This window comes from Bos grunniens, chromosome 11, assembly GCF_055505025.1.
Source record: "Bos grunniens cultivar Pamir isolate PY7600 chromosome 11, Bosgru_T2T1.0, whole genome shotgun sequence".
Taxonomy (NCBI): Eukaryota; Metazoa; Chordata; class Mammalia; order Artiodactyla; family Bovidae; genus Bos; species Bos grunniens.
The window spans coordinates 82,588,554-82,609,049 of NC_141175.1; the positions used below are offsets into that span (position 1 = coordinate 82,588,554).

Here is a 20,496-nt window from a genome sequence, read left to right on the forward strand (position 1 = left end):
CAGGGTCTTTTCCAATGAGTCAACTCTTCCCATGAGGTAGCAAAAGTATTACAGTTTCAGCTTTAGCATCAGTCCTTCCAAGAAACACCCAGGACTGATCTCCTTTAGAATGGACTGGTTGGATCTCCTTGCAGTCCAAGGGACTCTCAGGAGTCTTCTCCAACACTACAGTTCAAAAGCATCAATTCTTGGGCACTCAGCCTTCTTCACAGTCCAACTTTCACATCCATACATGACCACTGGAAAAACCATAGCCTTGACTAGACTGACCTGTGTTGGCAAAGTAATGTCTTTGCTTTTTAATATGCTATCTAGGTTAGTCATAACTTTCCTTCCAAGGAGTAAGCGTCTTTTAATTTCATGGCTGCAGTCACCATCTGCAGTGATTTTGGTACCCAAAAAAATAAAGTCTGGCACTGTTTCTACTATTTCCCCATCGATTTCCCATGAAGTGATGGGACCATATGCCATGATCTTCGTTTTCTGAATGTTGAGCTTTAAGCCAACTTTTTCACTCTCCTCTTTCACTTTCATCAAGAGGCTCTTTAGTTCCTTTTCACTTTCTGCCATAAGGGTGGTGTCATCTGCATATCTGAGGTTATTGACATTTCTCCCGGCAATCTTGATTCCAGCTTGTGCTTCTTCCAGCCCAGCATTTCTCATGATGTACTCTGCATATAAGTTAAATAAGCAGGGTGACAATGTACAGCCTTGACGTACTCCTTTTCCTGTTTGGAACCAGTCTGTTGTTCCATGTCCAGTTCTAACTGTTGCTTCCTGACCTGCATATAGGTTTCTCAAGACGCAGTTCAGGTGATCTGGTATTCCCATCTCTTTCAGAATTTTCTAGAGTTTTTATATCTCCACAAAAAAACAAAATTAAAATTTCTTCATTTTTTGTTATAAAAGGCATTGGTAGGAAACTTTACAAAATCTGAGTAAGTTCATATATCATCATGCTGGTGTTAGGAAAGGGAATGTCCTCATTCTTAGAAGATACACACTGAGGTTAACTTTAGGGGTTAGGGGAAATATACCAATTTATTTTCAGACAATTCAAATATATTAATATGTACAGAGAATTAATGGGCTTCCTTGGTGGCTCAGTGGTAAAGAGTCCACCTGCCAATGCAGGAGGCACAGGTTCAATCCCTGGGTCAGGAAGATCCCCTGGAGAAAGAAATGGCAACCCACCCCAGTATTCTTGCCTAGGAAATCCCATGGACAGAGGAGCCTGGTGGACTACAGTCCATGGGGTCGCAAAGAGTCAGATATGACTTAGTGGCTAAACAATAAACAAGATAGAATAATGGAATAAATATAACAAAATTGTTAACGTCTGGAGAATCTGAGTGAAGGGCATACGGAATTCCTGATAATGTTTTTAATAGATTTTTTTGTAAATCTTAGATTATTTCAAAGTAAAATGTTATTAAAAAGAGACAGGCAACAATGTATTATAGACCTCATAAGAGAAGTACACAATGCTCCCCATGAAGTGATCTTTTCCGAGTCGGACACGACTGAGCGACTTCACTTTCACTTTTCACTTTCATGCATTGGAGAAGGAAATGGCAACCCACTCCAGTGTTCTTGCCTGGAGAATCCCAGGGACGGGGGAGCCTGGTGGGCTGCCGTCTATGGGGTGGCACAGAGTCAGACACGACTGAAGCGACTTAGCAGCAGCAGCAGCCATTCCACAAAGAAAAAAAAAAACAACCCTAGAATTTTGACCCTCTAGAATCTGGATCTAACTATCCACGTACAGCGAAACAAAGTAAAGGACACAACAGAGATGCAGTCAACAAACTCCCAGGCAAAGACAACTCAGCAGGATGAACCACATGGTATCTTCAACAAAATACTGAGATAGAATATGAAATAATATGTATCTATAGATTAAAAGATTTAAGGATGTCCCCATAAAAACTTGTACAGAAATGTTCATAACAGAATCATTCATAATTACCAGAAAGGAAACAATACAAATGCCCATCAACTGGTGACTAGATAAACAAAATGTAGTACATCCACCCAATATGATATCACTTAGCTATAAACAGGTATGAAGTAATTCATACTATAAAATGGAAGAAACTTGAAAACATTATGCTAAGTAAAAAGCCAGACACACAAAAAAACACAAACTATATGATTCCATTTATAAGAAATGTCCAGAAAAAGGCAACTCTATACAGACAGAAAGTACATCAGCGGTTGCCAGGGATTGACAGAAAGGGAGAATAGGGAGTAACTGGCTTCTTTTTGCGGGTGATGGAAATGTGAAATTAGCAGTGGTGATGGCTATAAGGCGTTGAGAAAACCACTAAACTGTGCAATTTAAAAGCTTGTATTTTATGCTATATGAAGTATTTATCAATTATTAAAATGGATGAGAAAAAAAAACTTAAGAGTCTTACCAACCAATCGCCTTATTCGGATCCTAATGTAAACAAATTATAAAAATGAAAAAATACTGTAAAAGAAAAAACCAACTAGGTATTTGAGGATACCAATGTTTACAGAATCCTAAATGATCAATGGATGTTAAAACAAATGCACTGATGTTGGGCCAGAAACAAGATATTTACGTAGTTGCCAGGTGAAGTGAAGTGAAGTGAAAGTCGCTCAGTCACATCCGACTCCGTGATCCCATGGACTATACAGTACATGGAATTCTCCAGGTCAGAATACTGGAGTGGGTAGCCTTTCCCTTCTCCAGAGGATCTTCCCAACCCAGGGATCAAACCCAGGTCTCCGGCACTGCAGGCAGATTCTTTACCAGCTGAGCCATAATGGAAGCCCAAGAATACTGGAGTGGGTAGCCTATCCCTTCTCCAGCGGATCTTCCTGACCCAGGAATCAAACTGGGGTTTCCTGCATTGTAGGCGAACTCTTTACCAACTGAGCTACCAGGGAAGCCCAGTTGCCAGGTACCTCCCCCAAAATAACTTACTGGATACAAAGGAATGCCACCTTAACCAAGTAATCAAACCTAATATCACCATTATGGATCGAGGACACATCACTACAGCATCCCTACAAAAAAAATACATAACCTAAATCTAACTATGAGGACACATTACACAAACACAAACTGAACCATATTCAACAAAATAACTGACCTACTTTCTTCAAAAATGTTAAGGTCAAAAAACACAGAGACTGAGGAACTAGTTCCATTATCAAGGATATACAACAATAAAACACAGTGTGTGACTCTGGATTTTATTCTAGACTAAGGTAAAAACGCATAGCTACTCATAACACTGTTGAGACATGAAATCTGAATAAGGACTGTGAATGAAGTAATAGTTTTGTTGTAAATACTAGGTTTCCTGAGACCTTTACACTAAACTGTGGTTATGTAAAAGAATTCTAGTACATTTAGGAAAAACACTCTAAAGTCTCCACTTACTCTCAAATGGTTCAGGAAATATATATATATATATATAAAGAATGATAAAATGTTAATTGCTGGATCTGGGTCAAGAGCATCCTGAAGCTCCTTGTATATTCTTGGCATTTCCTGAAAGTCTGGATGAGGCTGTATCTTTTAGAAATATATTCTGAAATATATACAGATAAAAAAGTAAGATTTCTCTGATGAGCCTCAAACTAATGGGACAAGTAAGGGTCTAGATGAATTCATTGGTCATGTATTAATAACTGTTAAAGCAGAATAATGGAAAACATCATGTGTATTATATCTGTACTTTTATGTTTGAAATTTTCTGCAATAAAAAGGTTTTAAAGAAGTTCACAATGAAAAAAAAAAAAAAGTTCACAATGAAGTGGAAAAACTAAGATTCAGGAAAATTAAGTGGCATCCACATCCAGGTCTCTGTTTTTTCATATGACATTTTCTCCATTAATCCCTCCTTAAAAACCTCTTTATAAAGCATGAACTATTCAGGCAATTTTTATTCTCTTCATGTGAAGGTTTAGTCAATATCGAAACAAAAGTAAGTTGATACCTCTAACTCTATTGTACATGGATATACAGTTAACTTTGAGAATAAAAATCAATAAATAATGGAAGAAGACAGGTAAATGCAGATAGAAGTAATCCATCCAAACAGATGATCTCCAAATCACTAAGGGGGAAAAACCGACATTTATTAAGCACCCATTATAAGTCATTCCTTGAGTCATCACATCATTGCTGGCATAATTTTTCCCTTAGCCTTTAATTTTTTTCCTTAAAGTATGCCATTTTAGATTTTTTTTTTTTTTTTTTTTTAATATTTGGCCAGGCCATATGGCTGTGGGATCTTAGTCCCCACCAGGGATCGAAACTAGGCCATCAGTAATGAAAGCGCGGAGTCCTAACCACTGTACTGCCGGGGAATTCCCTCCTTTAATTTTTTCTTAACTGTGATAAAAATATAACTCAAAATGAGGTGATTTTTTTTCAACCTCATTTTACAAATAAGGAAAATGCAGATGAATGAGAAGTTAAGAATTTTTGCCAAGGCAGGCAGCAAGTAACCAACCAGAATCTGAACCCAGGTCTTGCTTTAATCTGCATGACTACTACTATGTAGTTTGACTGATTCTTAATTTTCTTAGATTTTCATTTCTATGAGCCAATATAAAGAGCCTAATCAATTCTGAAAAACCTGATTTTCTATTTACAAGCCTAAAATAGACAGCTCCAAAAGGCAGCCATGCTGAGACCCCCACAAGCGGTCAGCGGACTCCCTGACAATCTTGACACCTCACTACCTTTGCAATGACAAATTACATTAGAAGCCAAACTAAATCCAAAAGTACATCAGTGAGACAGTTTATGTTTCTTAACGTTATGTTATAAATGGTGAATAAAATCCAAATAGTTTTGCATGCTTTAATGCCATGTTGAATTTCTAGATTTCAGCTACAGATAAATAACTGATTAATACATCATTTTAAAAAGTAATACTCTGATCTCATACATGAGGAACAAATACAACTGCCCTGCATCTGTCAATATATAATTTGTAAATACTACAGAATAATCCATATCATAATTAACACTTTCTCTACAAAAATGGAAAGAAATTTTTTAAAAATATATAAAACTAAAAAATAAATAAATAAAAATATATAAAACTACAGCAGAAAATATAGTAGGAATTTAACTTACAGACAACCAAACTGCTTGGTTAAATTGGCAACACAGTGGGGAAATCTCAGGCAGACAGAGAACCAACCTGTCTGCACAACGGCCTCCTTTCCCCCATTACCAAAACACTTCACAAGCTTGAGGATCCCCAAGACCAGAGTCTGACACATCACAGTATTAAACTGAAAAATACACATACATATAGAGAAGGGAATGGCAACCCACTCCAGTATTCTTGCCTGGAGAATCCCATGGACAAAGCAGCCTGGTGGGCTACAGTCCATGAGGTTGCAGAGTCAGACATGACTGAGCGACTAACACACGCACATACCTGACCTCATTACATGTTTTGTAGGATGAAAATGGCTTTTAAGACAAAGTACTTAAACTACTTTACTTCTTTTTTAAAATTTAAATCACTTTTTTATTGATCCTTTGTTGCTTTAAAAAAAAAGGGGGTGGGGTGCTAGGATGTATCAAAGCTGTTGACTGGGAGGAAAGAGCACACAATGACAATTAAACTGCAAAGAAATACTCAGAGTTGCTACCTTCAAGAATTTTCCATTATCTATCACCTTGCACTTCTTTCTTTAGCAAACTTTTTTTCCCACACATACCTACTACTACAAACATATAATAAAACTCAGAATTTTACAAACTGTAAATATAACCCAGCTGTTTCAGAGAGGAGGGGAAAAAGTCCTCCAAAATACCAGTGAAGTATTAATTTCCTCATATTCAAAACTTCAAACCACCGTGAAAAACGGGAGATGACAAAACACTGCCCTGATTGTCTGCTAAAGCCTATTTACAAAGACTTCTATTTCAACCTTTTGACTAATAAATATATGTTGCATCCTAAAAATATACATACTAAAACCAAGAGCCACCCAAAAAACCTACTCCCATCTAAACTAAGAGGAAAACAAATGGGAAACTAAAAAGTTATAGGTAACACAGTATTTTTCCTAATATCACAAAAAAAAAGAGACTCAAAACACATTTTAAGTTTTTTCCAAGAAAAAGGCAATTAACTTACTAGCATGCTTGTCTGCAAGCATTATAAGCGTGTTGGAAATATCTCGTCGTCTATAAAAGCACACTACTTTTGCTTCCACGTTGCCAGTTGCAGTCTAAGAAATAAGAAAAATAAAAGTCATCTGGACTGAATATTAGACTCAAGTAGTTTATAAAACAAAACTAGAGACAGCACAATTATAAGATCACTCTCACTTACTATGCCAACCACAGCTGCAGGATAGAGAGCTAAAAAATTCAAATAAGGACTAGCAACATTTGTAAAAGTTCCAAGTGAAACTGAAATGTCAAACATAAAATAACTCACTGGCATCAATTAAACTAAAGTGATCAGACAGCTTTAATGACTAAAGCCAGACATAGTTAACTCTGATTAGCCTTAAGAAACTAATCCCCCAAATTTAAAAAGCCACTATGTAACTTAAAACATTTAAATATAAGTCCTCCAAACCCTCTCCCAGAGGCACAGACTAAGTGCAAAGTCATCCAGTCCCTCCTCATAAACACCCCCACTTTCGACGGATGGTGATACTCTGCAGGTACAGGGCAGGTCAACAGATGAGGTGGACCAGAGAGCTTGGGAAAGCATTCTCAGCTCAAGGGAATCTATGAACCCATAATGCTCAATATTCTTGGTCTACCTTCACATACGAAAGTATTAAAAGCCTTGAGTTATGAACACTGAAGCGCTTATTTCTTTTTGACTACAGTCTAGAATGCAATCAATATTCAGTTAGGCTGTAATTTACTGCAGCTGGGGCCCAGGCTCCTACCCTCCTATTCTTTATGAATTCTGAGAGCTTTCAAGGTCAATCGTTCACCACAAAGTTCACTGTAAAAACACATAGATTACAATAAAATGCTCTTGTGACTTCCAATTTCAAACAAATTTGAGAACAAATTTTCAGAATTTCTCTGGGCTTACTGATATACTCAGACACAAAGAAATAAGAATATGTATGTGCTGCAGTAAATGTGTCAATTTTATGAAGTTCAGCAGAAGTATTCTAGAGTGAAGAATAGTCTTGTAGAAATATTGCCCCTTAAAATTGAATTCATATTAAATCCTAACCAAAGTGCTTCTATAATTCACAATATTGTGATCAAATACATCCTCCAGAAGCAATGATCCCACAGTCTGCCAAATAAACAGGCCAATATTTCAATATAAATAAAATCTATCAATGACTTCAATTACCCATGCTTTATCATTTTTTCTCTTCTTGAGACAAAAGCATATTAAAAACCTAAAGCAAGAGTTTTAAGATATACATGTTTTTTTCTGCCTCACTGATGAGTTCCTTCAACAAGGATACTCTACAAAGCCAATTAAATTCTTATTTAAACCCGCTTGTGGTAGACAGGCATAGTTCAAAACAAATATTGTCTCCTGAATCATGTACACACTTGGCTATTAGGCAGTTTACAGCTACAGTATTCCTCTTCTCTACTATACGCACATGTGCATGCGTGTACACACACACACACACCCTTCAAGTATTCCTCTAAAGTTGAACTACTGAAAGTGCAGTCTAAGGCCCAGTACACAACTGTTACTGTGTAACAGAAATCAGAACAGAAATTAAGTGTATTATAGTATTTGAGAGTTAATTTCCTATCTCTTGAATCTAATAACAAAAAATGGGGCCTGCATTTTTATAAGCCTACTTTAAATTTCATTTTTCTACTCTCATTTAAATTTTACCAAAGCAGCCTAAGATATTGAAGATTTTTAAAACTCCTCCACCACAGATAATTTAAGAAGCACAGCTCTGAAGACCAAGGCTAAAAGCTGTGTGTATACACAGTCACCAAAGCTCTTTTGCCCCCTTCATGTGCCTCACTCAGCATGTGCTAAGCACTGGGGACGCCCACCCTCTGCACAGTGCCCACCCTCATGGAGCCTCCACTCCAGCAGAGATGCCTGTTCACATGTCACCTCCTCTCCAACCTTCCAAAGCCCAGCGGGCATCATGTCCCTAGCCCAGAAACCTTCACCGGTTCCCCATAACTTAAGTATAAAAGCAGAATATTCCTGACAAATTACCAACACTATTTTCCTTTACTCCTTTCTTTTCCCCTCCAGGCTCCATTTCTTATTCCTGGAGGCAGGAAGTAAGGAAAAAGCAGAAAAAGTTTTTTCCTAGGGAAAAAGCAGAAAAAGTTTCAAGGAGGAGGAAAGGGGTACAGGGTCCTTAGTTGGCTAGAAAAGAAGAAAAGTCCAATAGGTGGAGCCTGGAGGACAGAGTAGTCTAAGAAAAAAGAAAGACCTGCACAAACCCCCAGGTGGGAAAAGTGGAGACAGGTATAAAGAACATACAATGAACAGCAATGTACTATGTCCTTTTCTCCACTTAGGTTGCAGCCTCTTAAATCTCCATTCTGTCAAACATGGTTAGAAAAACATCCTCCAGCAATAAGGGGCTTTGAGTCCACCTCATACTCATGTCCATTTCTATTCTCAACTTAAGAAAGTAAAAAACAAAATAACCAAACACTTTCCAACATGGAAAGTCCACAGTCTGTTTCAACTAGAACAAATGGAAAGGAACTTTCTTTTCCCAATTTCTCTCCTTATTCCCAACAAATCCTAAACGTCAGAAGGGGCCTTAATTTGGGTTCCATCAAAAGGGCTTTGAGGGGATCTCCTGAAATTATCTGTAAAATCTTACATGTGCAAATATAGATTGGGATGGGGGACAAGATTAGAGGCTCAAAGAAGTTAGTGGCTCCCTTCTCCCCACCAAAAATAAAAAAGACCCTAAACATTAAAATAAATCTCAGGGCAAGCTGGATGGCTAACAAAATACACAAAATATGAAGATACACACAAATTATACATAATACACCAAAAAAATATATCCATAGCAAATAACATCAAATTTACCCACAAGCATAATTTCCAAAACTTCCTGAGACTGAACCTTCATTATTACAGGCACAAAGCTTTCTTTCAACATGTGTGCAGACTGAATCTTTAGAAGAGCAACACCCAAACTAGAGTGACTAAATAAAATTTTCCCAAAAGCTGTTTTCTATTTTAACTTTATAGTCTTCCTCCAAAAGATCATCACCAGTCTGAGTATAACTTAGAGAAGAGGAAACGAGGGAATATAAGATAACAATGTTGAACTGTTTTCATCAACCCATTATTTAGTTTTGCAACTGAAAGTTCTGGTGGGGGGGAAACAACTGAGACAAAAATCTATTCTTTAATTCAAAAAGAGAAAATACTTAGTTCTGCTTTTTAACTGACAAGTAACATTTCAAATAAGATTTTTTAAAAAAGGAACTTTCAACCTATAAAAGTGAATTTTGTATAAAAATAGTGACAAACCCTTATCCTAAGAATTTTGTTAAAAAAAAAATTATATTTCTTTCTCTTTTTTTTCCTTTGGTCATGCTGTACAGCTTGCAGGATCTTAAGTTCCCGGAGCAGGGACTGAACCTGGGGCCCAGCAGGGAAAGCACCAAGTTTTAACCACTGGACCACCAGAGAATCCTAAAACACATTCTACCTAATTAGAAGAAAGTTAATAAAATAGGTTAATGTTCTTTCTCTTAGTTTATCAATTAGAATGTATCAAGCATTCTTAAATTCATTATTTGGATTTTTTCAATCATGTTAAATTGCCCCACTTGGCCAACTTGATCTCTGACCCACTCGGGGCATTTCTGGAACTCTTATGGCCCCGATGCCAAGACTACCTCCTTCTCATCCTTTAAGCTTCAATTTCAATGTCCTTAAAGTCCAATCCCTATTCCAAGGAAGCAATCTGTTATTCTGTCAAGACTCTTGCTTATTTCCTTTGTAGAAATTAACACCGTTTATAATAATTTTCTTTATACCTGTTCATTCATCTTCTTCTGTGTCTCCCTCATGAGAACATAGACCTGTGTGGGCCTACACACTACGTACACCAAAGACTACGTCCATAGCAAAGACTATGCCCATATTGGTCGCTGCAGTATCTCTAAGCCTAGCATGGTACCTGCTATATAATAAAAACTCAAGAAATATTTAATGAATTACTTAAAATGAAATCTCTGTTTCACACCTCTTCAGAAATAAAGATCCTATGTAAATATCTAATAATTAACTAGTCAATCACAGTTCCTTTTAATCAATACTCCATCCACTCAGATTGCCATTCTCTGAAATTATAGAGAATCTCATCTTTCACAATTCGGTGACCCCTAGTCCCCTAAAGACTGTTAGTATATTAATGACTTCCTGTGAAAGCAGAGGGATAGGGAGAAGGTGAGGATGTGGAGGAGGGGAGGGACTTTCAAAGTAAACAGTAATATAATGATGGAGTCGGAAATAATCCAGGTTCTAGCTAAATGTGTAACCCAAACATTTAAGTTACTTAACCACAGGGTGCTTCCCAACAATCCATGATGCATCTGCTTTAAAAGTTTAAGGTACTGTGAGGCTCAAAAGGTGACAAACTTGAATCCCTAGATTATATGCTTCCAGAGCACCATGCTCTGATGTTTGTAAATTTAGCACAGATGCAATTTTCCTTCTGCTTGTGGAATTATTTGGCTGATGTCCATCTTCACTACTAGACCTATCTCGTTCATTCTTCAGTTCCTAAAAGTGGTGTCTAAAAGTACCTGGCAGGTAGCAGGCTCTTAGAAATATTTGTAAAATGAATGAACCAAAGTACTTGTAACCAGTAAAGCCATGTACAAGTATTAACATCAGACATCTGAGAAATTCACTAATTCAAGAAATATTTACTGAATGCCTTAACTATGTGCCAGCCAGTATTCTAAAGCACTTAGGATCCATTAGTGAATAGAAAAGATCACTACACAGCTAGGGCTTTCATTCTAGTTTGCAAAATCAGGCAATGAAAATACAGGGACACCTCATTTTACTGCACTTGGGCTCACTCAACTTCACAGATACTGTGTTTCTTTACAAACTGATGGGTCAAGCAAGTCTATCAGTGCCATTTTTCCAACAGCATTTGTTCATTTAGTGTCTGTCACATTTTGGTAAATCTTGCAACATTTCAAACTTTTTTATTATTATGACCCATTTGTAATGGTGACCTTTAATATATGTTATGAGTCACTAAAGACTCAGATGACAGCTAGCATTTCTTTTAGCAGGAAAGTATTTCTCAATGAGGCACGCACAACTTTTTCTTTTTTTTGGCTGCACTGGGTCTCGGTCGCTGCACGTGGCGATCTTTAGCTGTAGCATGAGAACTCTTAGTTGTGGCATGTGGGATCATCCCTAGACCAGGGATCAAACCTGGGCCCCCTACACTGGGGACCTCAAAGTCAGCCACTGGACCACCAGGGAAATCCCTGCATGCACATCATTTTATACACATAAAAGACTACAGTATGGTATAAACCGAACTTTTATATGTACTGGGAAACTACAAAATTCATGTCACTTGCTTTACTGCAGTATCTGCCTTACTGCAGTGGTCTGAACTGAACCCACAATATCTCGAGGCATGTCTATAAACACATAAAGTATATTTGATGGTGATAAATGATATGGAGGAAAAAGCAAGGCACAGGGAACCGGAAACAACGAGACAGTACTAAGGTGAGTGCCTATGAGAAAGAGCCGAGATGGCCCAGTGGTTAGGACTCTTTTCACTGCCAAGGCCTTGGATTCAATCCCCAATCCGGTACTAAGATCCCACAACACGCACACAGCGTGGCCATAAAAAAACAGTATTAGTCAAGAAAGAGTTTACTCCACTTAGAGCCAAATGAACAAAGCAAGGAGCAGCCAGAGAATACCAATCTCACAGGCCAATATTTTTCTTTGAATCCTAGTTAACTTTCTAAATAAACTGATACCGTAAACAGGGTGGAATTGCCTAAATTCTTTATTAAGCCTTTTATTTAAAATTTTTTTTTTTTTAATTTTTAGCGGCACTGAGTGGCTTACAGGATCTTTCCTCCCAGACCAGGGATGGAACCTGGGCTGTGGCAGTGAAAGCGCTGAGCCCGAACCACTGGAATACAAAGGAATTTCCTGGAATTGCCTAAATTCTTATACCTTACATCAATAACATAAAAGAGAAGCACTTCGGGAAGACATCTCAACAGTTTCCACCCACAGACTGACCTAACCCTGCAGCCATTTGCTTCATTTGGTGGTTGGTGGTCTCAAATTCTACAGAAGTTTTTAAAATGCAACATCGCCAGGGTATCCCCAAAAGTAAACCAGGATGTCCAAGCTCATAAGTCAAGCATGCCCTTGGCCAGACCGGGCTTCCAGGGACTCAGAACTGGACCAGTCTCCAGATGGTATTTTGGGAGACAAGTATAAGCTAGACAGCCCCCAAACATTTTGATCGCAAGAATCCTCACCAGGTACACGGGTAACTCTCAAAACCATCAGAAATTTATGGTCAGGTCGCTTATGACTATTCAAGTGCCTCCGATGTAAAAGCTGAACTATTGCCAACAGTCATTAAGCTGCTGCTGTCCTGGACACCCTCGATCATGGACAAAACAATGGGTAAGTTTTATTTATTCTGGCCTACAGTACCAAAAAAGCCACTTTATAATTATACCAATACTGTATTCTTATTAGTTAGCCTAGTCTAGAATTTTACAAATTCCCTTAAATATTATATTTCCTAACTTCTTCCTTCTCAAGCTGAAAGAGTAAAAAATTAATTCACTAAAAAGGGAGAAACACAAATTATGACTTCAAATATAAAAAGAGACTGAGTTACTGGAGTGGCCTGCTCGGAGAAACTCCAAGCAATTTAAAGAAATCTGCAGATGTTACATATTCAATATCAATATTTAATATCAGATGTAATTCTAAAAAGCGAAATATTCAGAATCCTGCATAACTCTCTAATCTGGAATCCATACTTTCAAAGAGTCTGGAACTGCAAGTAAAATCACCTCTTATGCCCTTTACCCACTTATCCTTCAGTGGGAATCAAATATTTCTTAATATTAGAATCAAGAACACTCAGTGTATACCTTGTTGAGTTCTTCTATCCTTCTGATGAGGTACGGATTGCTTGAGGAATTCTCAAAGTACACATAATCTGTAAGTAAAGGAAGTACAGAGCTTAATCTTTTCAACAGAAAGTTCACATGTGCCAATCTGTGACTTTTTATATTAGGTAATTCACATTCAAAATGAAGCACGCCCATAATTCATTCCCTGGTAAAAGCAAACTTAGTAATGCAAACTTAATATATTCCCTCATGTGCCTACCATTCACAGATCCTTATTTTCCTGGCATTTTCACTTCCATTAATGTTTTATTCAAGTTCTCCTTGAATGTGGAGACTCTTGTCCCACATGTGTCAAATTTTTAATAATAAACAAAAAGACACCTCTTATCATTTAGTCAGGGCTGACTAAACACGTGTCTTTCATACTGTAACTGCTTCCACATCTTTTCACTCCAATCCATTCGCCCTGGAGTATGCTTCTCACATAAAACTATTGACCTAAGACAAATTCAGAGCATCTTGAAAGGCTTCACAGCCCAAAGTACATTTCAATCACCAACTTGAAAAAAAAAAATCAGGTGAGCAGAGCAGAAGCACACGACCAACTTTTTCACAGCTCCATCTAAGAGGATGGGGGCGGGGAGAACGGAGACAGGTCACTTTTTGAGAGACAGAGCTCTCTGGAGGTGATATCGGTTTTTTTTAATACCTCATTTACCAAATTTAATCTAGACTCCTTTGGAGTCTTGTTATAATGATTGCTGCAGCCTGTCAACAAAAAGGATAAAAATTTTCAAATGTGGTTTTTCCTGTCATCTAATAGGCTCACTGGAAACTCCCCACTGTGTGTTTATTTGAGAGGCTGGGCTGTATTGTCTATCTTAGTGGCTCTTTCCCTTCTCCCTTCTACAAAGTGGCCTCATTTAGCCAGGCCATTCCCACCACCATCCATCAAGAAGCTCGGCTAATGAGCAGAAGAGCACGTCTCACACACAAACACGCCACTTATCTGAATTATTATTTCACCAGGAAAGAGACAGGAGGGCGTCGTGAGTAGGGAGAAAGTTTGTTTGACCTTATTTCTCTCTTCTGCAGAAGGCTACGAAGGAGGCAGACAGTAGAGCGAACGTCCAGGCAGAGCTCAACTCCCCAGACCAGGCTGCGGTGCCCTGGCCCCTCTAAGCCCCATTATTGTGGGAGAGGGGAGCGGGGCGGGGAGGAACCGGACAAGAAACCGAAGGGAGAGTGACGACGGAGAGGTGTAGGGCCCTGTCCCCGCAAACAGGCCTATCCAGCTGTGCCCCTGGCTGGGCCCCCATCGCCCCCACCCACACCCCCAAGGAAGGGGAGGCGTAGAGGAGGGGGGCGAATGTCCCTCTACCCTCTCCACACCCCCAATGCCTAGATGCCACGCGAGGATAAACCACCCTCTTAAGGGGCTTGACGGCCCCCACCCCCATGTGGGTTTCATGGGTGGGGGGTGGGGGTGGGGGTGCGTGATAATTCATACCCTCAAGTACAGGCTTGGCCCTAAAACCTTGGGCGGGGCGCGGGGGGTGTGGATGGGCCCCGGTCCCTTCGCGGGCCACGGTGGGGGAGGGGGGAGGGGCGGGGGGTGGGCAGCCCCGGCCCCCACCGCAGGCCCCCAGCCGCCTGCGCCCTCAGCCCGGGCGCCCGTGGCTGCCAGCCGTTAGGGTGAACTCGCCCCGACCCCCCCCACTCCCGGGGCCCGCTCCCAGACGGGCCGGGTCGGGCCGAGCCTTCCTACCTCCGACCCGGTACATGTTGGCCGCCATGTCCGCCCGCCCGCCCGCGGAGCCCGAGCCGAGCCCCGCCCGCCGCTGCCGCCGCCGCCGCCGCCGCCTCAGCCTCGGCCGCCGCCGACTCCTCGCCGCGGGGGGGGAGGGAAGGGAGGGAACAAGGGGAGGGGGAAGTGAAGGGGAGGGGACGCCCAGGGGTGGGGGCAGGTGCCCGCCCCCAGCGCAGGGCTAGGGAGGGCCGAGTTGTCCTGCCAGGGGAGGCCGGAGCGCTTGGGACCAGCAGGGAATTGGGGGGCGGGTTGCGGCTTGGGGGGACCTTGCTGGAAGTGGAGGGTCCTAGGGCAGGGGTCCTGGCCCAGGCCGAGGCCTGCCGCCCCAGCCAGCGTACCCAGGCACCTGCCCACCCCGAGACTGGGCTTCCTCTCCCCGCCTCTGTCCCTGGAGACCTCCAGGCTGTGTGACCTCCAGCACGTGAGCACCAGTCTGGATGCAAACACTTGGATGCAAATAAGTGCTCGCAGCAGGGCGCCTTCCTTCTGGTGAGGTGAAGGCAACCGGCCTGGAGCCGGAAGGCCCTGGAGCCAAGGGGATGCCAAGTGCTTGCAGCTTCTCAGGGCAGAGACCTAGAGGATGGCGGAACTAGGAAAACTGACCCCCTTCCAACTCCACCCTAACTGCACTGGCGTGTCAATCCGCGTTCACCCCAAAACCAGGATGAACAGAACCCACTTCCCCACACCTGGAGGCCTTGCCTCTAGACAGGCCCTATATGCAGTGCAGCCAGGCTGGGAGAAGAGACCATTAGAGGAGGGGGGCTTCCTTTGCCGTTAGGGGAACAGGGCTCACAGTTCATTGTCACCACAACTCCTCAAAGGACGAGATGGTGCCAGTCAGCTTGCTGTTGATGGACTGTTAACTGGTTATGTGCCTAATGCTTTTAAAGTTATTATTTTCCCAGGCAAATTCTCTAGACAACCCCTGTTTTCTCAGCCTTCAGACCCTCACAGAAACAAAGAGCCAAATTGAGTTGAATCTGAGCTGGTTTGTCCCCTAAATGAACACAAACAGCTTTCTTTAGGGAAGCCAATCCATTCCGAACTACTCCCAGATATTGTTGGGTAATAAACATGAAGAGGATCCCTAACTGTTGTGGGTTGTTTGGAGTTTCTGGTGGCTTTACAACCTTGTGTTGACTCTGGGTTTGGCGTCTGTGGATGAGAAGTGTCCCCAGAAAAGAAGGCTGTGTTCTGCTTTGTCTGGTGATGGCATTTGTGATTGTCATTATCACAAATTGAGGTGAAAATAGTTCTCTGGCTAGCTAATGGAAAGCAAGAAATAAAATATAAAGCACTTTAATAAAAAAAATATAAAGCATCTTTGGCTGAATTACCTTGATTGACTGTGTAACTCAAGTTTCTTCAAGTATAAAATGGGGACACACTAATTGCACCTCACAGGTGGGGTAAGGAACAGTTGTGATTATATCTTAAAATGCTTTGTAAACCATTCAGCAAAGAGCACTATGCAAATAACAGGTGTCTGCTGCTTTTTTTTTAAACTCAAGCAAGTTTCAGATTCCCAAAGGTTTTACGCTGTGAGTCAAATTGTGATCTCACGTCAACTCTTTTGACCTAGAGAAAAAATAAAGCTGTTCTGTTATGCACACTGCATAGCTGTTATTTATCATAATCCCTTTACTGGAGATTCCACAGAAAACATATTGTGACATCACTGACATCACTCTCTCCATTTCTGAGCTGACACGTAAATAGGCTGCATAATTTAGCTGGAGTTAAACTATAAACTGGCAGCAGTGTTGGGATAATTCAGCCCTTTCCTTTGCCCTAGAATTCTCTAAACCAGGAAGATTGTCTCCAAGTGGAAAGGCCACCTGGAAACCATAAACTGCAAGGGAACAATAGGTCGCAAGCTCTATTAAAAGGTTTTCTCATTATTTTTAAATAAGTAAGCAGTTTCTCCCCTTCAAAATATCTCTGTATTTCTGATAGTTCCTTGCCTGCCTGTCTCATTTCCCCAGCTTTGTGCACCTTACCAGATACTAACCACACTAAATGGGCAAAAAGTGCCAAGAAAACGTCTTCCATCCATACTGATCTCCTTAGGAATAGCCTTATCCAGAAGCCCCAACCCACCCCATTCCCCCATGAAGGGCCTCAGAAATTTGGGGGATTGGAATTAGTTGGAAGTAATGGTGGCAGAACCCAGGCTCTTTCCTTCCTCTAGATTCTGTGTGTATAACCTCTTGCATCTCTAGCTCCTGGGCCAGTGTCTTCTACATAATAGGTGCTCAGTATCTGGAAGAACAAGTGCCCATGAATGATGGACTTAACATAGTTAGAGAACCAGGTGCAGAGTTGAATGCAGGGACTTTTGTCTATGAAACTTTTATACTTCCAAATAACAAAGAAGTATGCATATAAAGGAGTTCAGCAAATGTTTGTACATAGAAGAAAAAAAAAAAAAAACATACAAAGAAGGGTGGAAAAGCCATAGCTTCAAAGAAACCAAAGCACTTCTACCTCCTCAGGCTGCATGGTTCAGATCACAAACTTGTCACCAAACTTCACTCCTAGCTTGGCTGTTAGACTTTAAAAGTTGCTTGACCCCTCTGATCCTCAAGTTCTACAAATCATGACTAGCTACTGACACCTAATTCTAACACTTGTACTAAAAAGTGAAATATACAAAGTTTGGGGCATGTGTTAAGCTTTATACTTATTAGGTGCTGTCTCTCTATTCCAGTCATCCTCATTACTAAAATAGAGGGGTCTCTCAGATTGTGCCAGAAACTCCAGGAAAAGTCCAGCCTCTCCATGGGTAAAATTTCCTGGCATGACTGCTGTGATTAAAGAATCATGATAAGGGATTGCCAAAAGGCCCAGAATGTTCTCTGTGTCAGTCCCCAGAGTCCCACAGCTTAGCTGAAAAAGTGGATGCTGCAAGGAAGCTATAGATAAGACAGAGTGTTGGTTTTTGCTTCAACATCAGGATGGAGTTTTTATATATGAAAAAAAAAAAAAAAACCCAGATAGGGCTGTCCAGAGTCTGGGAGCTTTGTGATATTGAACTCAAGAAAGGAGCCTGAAAAAGAAAGGAGCCTGGGGGTCTAGAATGTAATTAATCTGGAACCAGATAACAGGCTTTAGATAAAGTACCATAGCTTGTCCTTTGTGCTTTCTTTGATCTGTTTCTCTTTTTTTTTTTTCCTTTCTTTTCTTTCATTAACTTATGTTGTTATTTAGCAAAATTCTATTGGAAAAATGCCAATTTGTCTCAGCTATTCCAAGGTGGTCCCGGGTTGTACCAGAAGATGACTATTCCAAGAGAAAGCAAGAATCAAAGCAATTGAGCCCCTAAGGGAAAGAAAACCAGAATCAGAGTTTCCTAGCTTCTCCAGTCTTGGCGCCTTCTCTTCCACTGATCCTCCGGGCTAAAAACAAGAAAGTGAAGTCGCTCAGTCGTGTCCAACTCTTTGCGACCCGTGGACTGTAGCCCACCAAGCTCCTCCATCCATGGGATTCTCCAGGCAAGAATACTGGAGTGGGTTGCCATTTCCTTAGGGGATCTTCCTGACCCAGGGATTGAACCCAGGTCTACCCACATTGCAGGCAGATGCTTTAACCTCTGCGCCACTAGGGAAGCCCTTAAATACAAGAATACAGTCTCTCAGAAAACCTCCTATAGAGACACAGAACTTCAGATCCAAGTACTACATCAAAGATTTCAAAGGGAGGAAAGGAAGCCAGGTTGAAAGAAGGGGGAGGAGGCAGGAGAGGGGGTGAAAGGGGTGGCCTTACAGACGTCTCCTGCCACCTACAGATACCCAGGTGTTATGGGACTTTTCCCTGGGCTTCCAGAGAAGGGAGGACTGGAACTCGGCCCTACCAGAAATCAGACCAGACCAGAAGCAGAATTCGAGTTCTCTGCCAAGAGGAGGTGATCGGTCTCCAATCCTCAGCTCAGGCTGAGGGCCCTTCGTCCAGATTCCTGCATCCAGGACCAGGGGACTAGAAAAACAGGGAAGGATAAGAAGGGTTAAGGAGAGGAAAGAGAAAGGGAAGGGGAGAGAGGTCAATAAAGTCTCTTGTTCCTTACCTGGTCAGGGCACTCTGGCCAGTTGTCCACGTCAGGAGGAGACCAGGGACAAAAGGGTCCCAGTTGCGGCCACTGGGTCTACCCAGGGCCAATCTCAGAAAGTCTTGACTTTTGAAAGTGTGTATTTTAGGAGTCTATGGTGCTCTCGCTCTCATGCTCTCAAAGGAGAGCAAGCTCAGCCATTTGGTGGCATCCACAAAGAGGTTCCTTCTCTAGATTCAACATTGCCTCCAGGTCCTAGAAAAGGTACTGGAAATCACAAGGGGGATAGGAATGAGCCTTTAGAAGGGTACCCTAAATGATTTAAGTGTGTTTTTGTTTTGTGAGATATTTTGTTTTTTTTAACCTATGGAGCGCTAGAGTGCTGTGGATTTGAATGGGAGATGGCAACAGCATATGCTGTGGGGTCAGGAAGTAGAATCCTAAAAGGCAATGGAAAGTGTTGAGGGATACAACAGGGAACCTTTGTAGGAATGACTCAGACCACAGCAAAAAAGATCTTTGGCCACCTAATGAAAAGATCCTACTGATTGGAAAAGACTCTGATGATGGGAAGGATTGAGGGCAGGAGGAGAAGAGGGCGACAGAGGATGAGAAGATTGGATGGCATCACTGACTCAATGGACATGAGTTTGAGCAACTCCAGGGATGGTAGAGGACAGGGAAGCCTGGCGTGCTGCAGTCCATGGGGTCTCAAAGAGTCAGACAGGACTCAGTGACTGAACAACAACAAGAGCAAAGAGTGTGGATAGGAATTGGAGATGGTGGAGAGTACAGGTTGGTGAAAAGGGCTGCTGACTAGGGTAAGAGGTCATGGGGTATGAGAGATATGGATTGGTTTGAGAGAAACTCAGAGGTGTGAGAGATACAGGATCTGGTGCCTTGGGGGAGACTTGAAGTAAAAAGATAACAACTGGGTGGAAAGAGGTGTGATTCAGTGAGCAGACAGTGTGGGAGGGGAGGCAAGTTGGGGGAAGAGGGATGGCTGACGGGTTCAATTTTAGAAAAGTTGTGTTCCAGGTGCCTTTGGAAACATGCAGAATGTTTCCTCATTAGAAAAGAGGTGGATGAACAGACCCAGAGTTTGAGAGGGCTAGAAATACCCTCTTCTATGTCACCATCAGCTCAGAGCCCGGTCTGTCTTGTCTGAGGGGTAAGCCAAACCCTGGCCCCAGGGGAAGAAGCAGGTTCCCTGAATCCTTCAGCTTGGGAGAAAACAGGTTTAGCCAGTCTCGGTCCAGGAGATCAGAGTCCAGGTCCAAATGTGCAATAGGCAGGGTGTGGGCAGAGGGCCACGCAAGTCACCAGGACAGATGGTGAAGACAAGGGGGCATGCCCCAGGGCTGACCTGCCACAGGCAAAATTCTCAGCTAGGGAAAGAGAAGTCTGCTCTCGGGGTGAAAAAAGCAGCTGGGGTGGGAGGGTGGGAATGGGGGAAGAAAAGAACAGGAGGAAAAGGGAAAGGACACAGCCTGAAACACAAATCTGTCTATTCCTACCTCACCCTCTTGC

At 41.7% G+C, this 20,496-nt stretch overlaps 1 protein-coding gene across 26 annotated transcripts in view; it reads right to left on the minus strand.

The window, feature by feature from the left end:
• MTA3 (metastasis associated 1 family member 3) overlaps positions 1-20,496 on the minus strand; it is a 213,819-nt gene that overhangs the window by 147,781 nt on the left and 45,542 nt on the right. For 10 of the 26 annotated variants that reach the window (XR_015137062.1, XR_015137065.1, XR_015137064.1 and 7 more), the window contains exons 2-3: positions 13,127-13,194; positions 6,147-6,240 (exon numbers count right to left, since the gene is read on the minus strand). Coding sequence is in view for 12 of the 26 variants with exons in the window: in XM_086327254.1 (XP_086183380.1) it covers positions 6,147-6,240; positions 13,127-13,194 (162 nt within the window). In the remaining 14 variants the exon portion in view is untranslated. Of the gene's footprint in view, positions 1-6,146; positions 6,241-13,126; positions 13,195-14,876; positions 14,930-20,496 lie in introns of those variants that run through there. The other 16 variants (XR_015137063.1, XR_015137066.1, XR_015137067.1 and 13 more) reach the window with 3 other exon arrangements.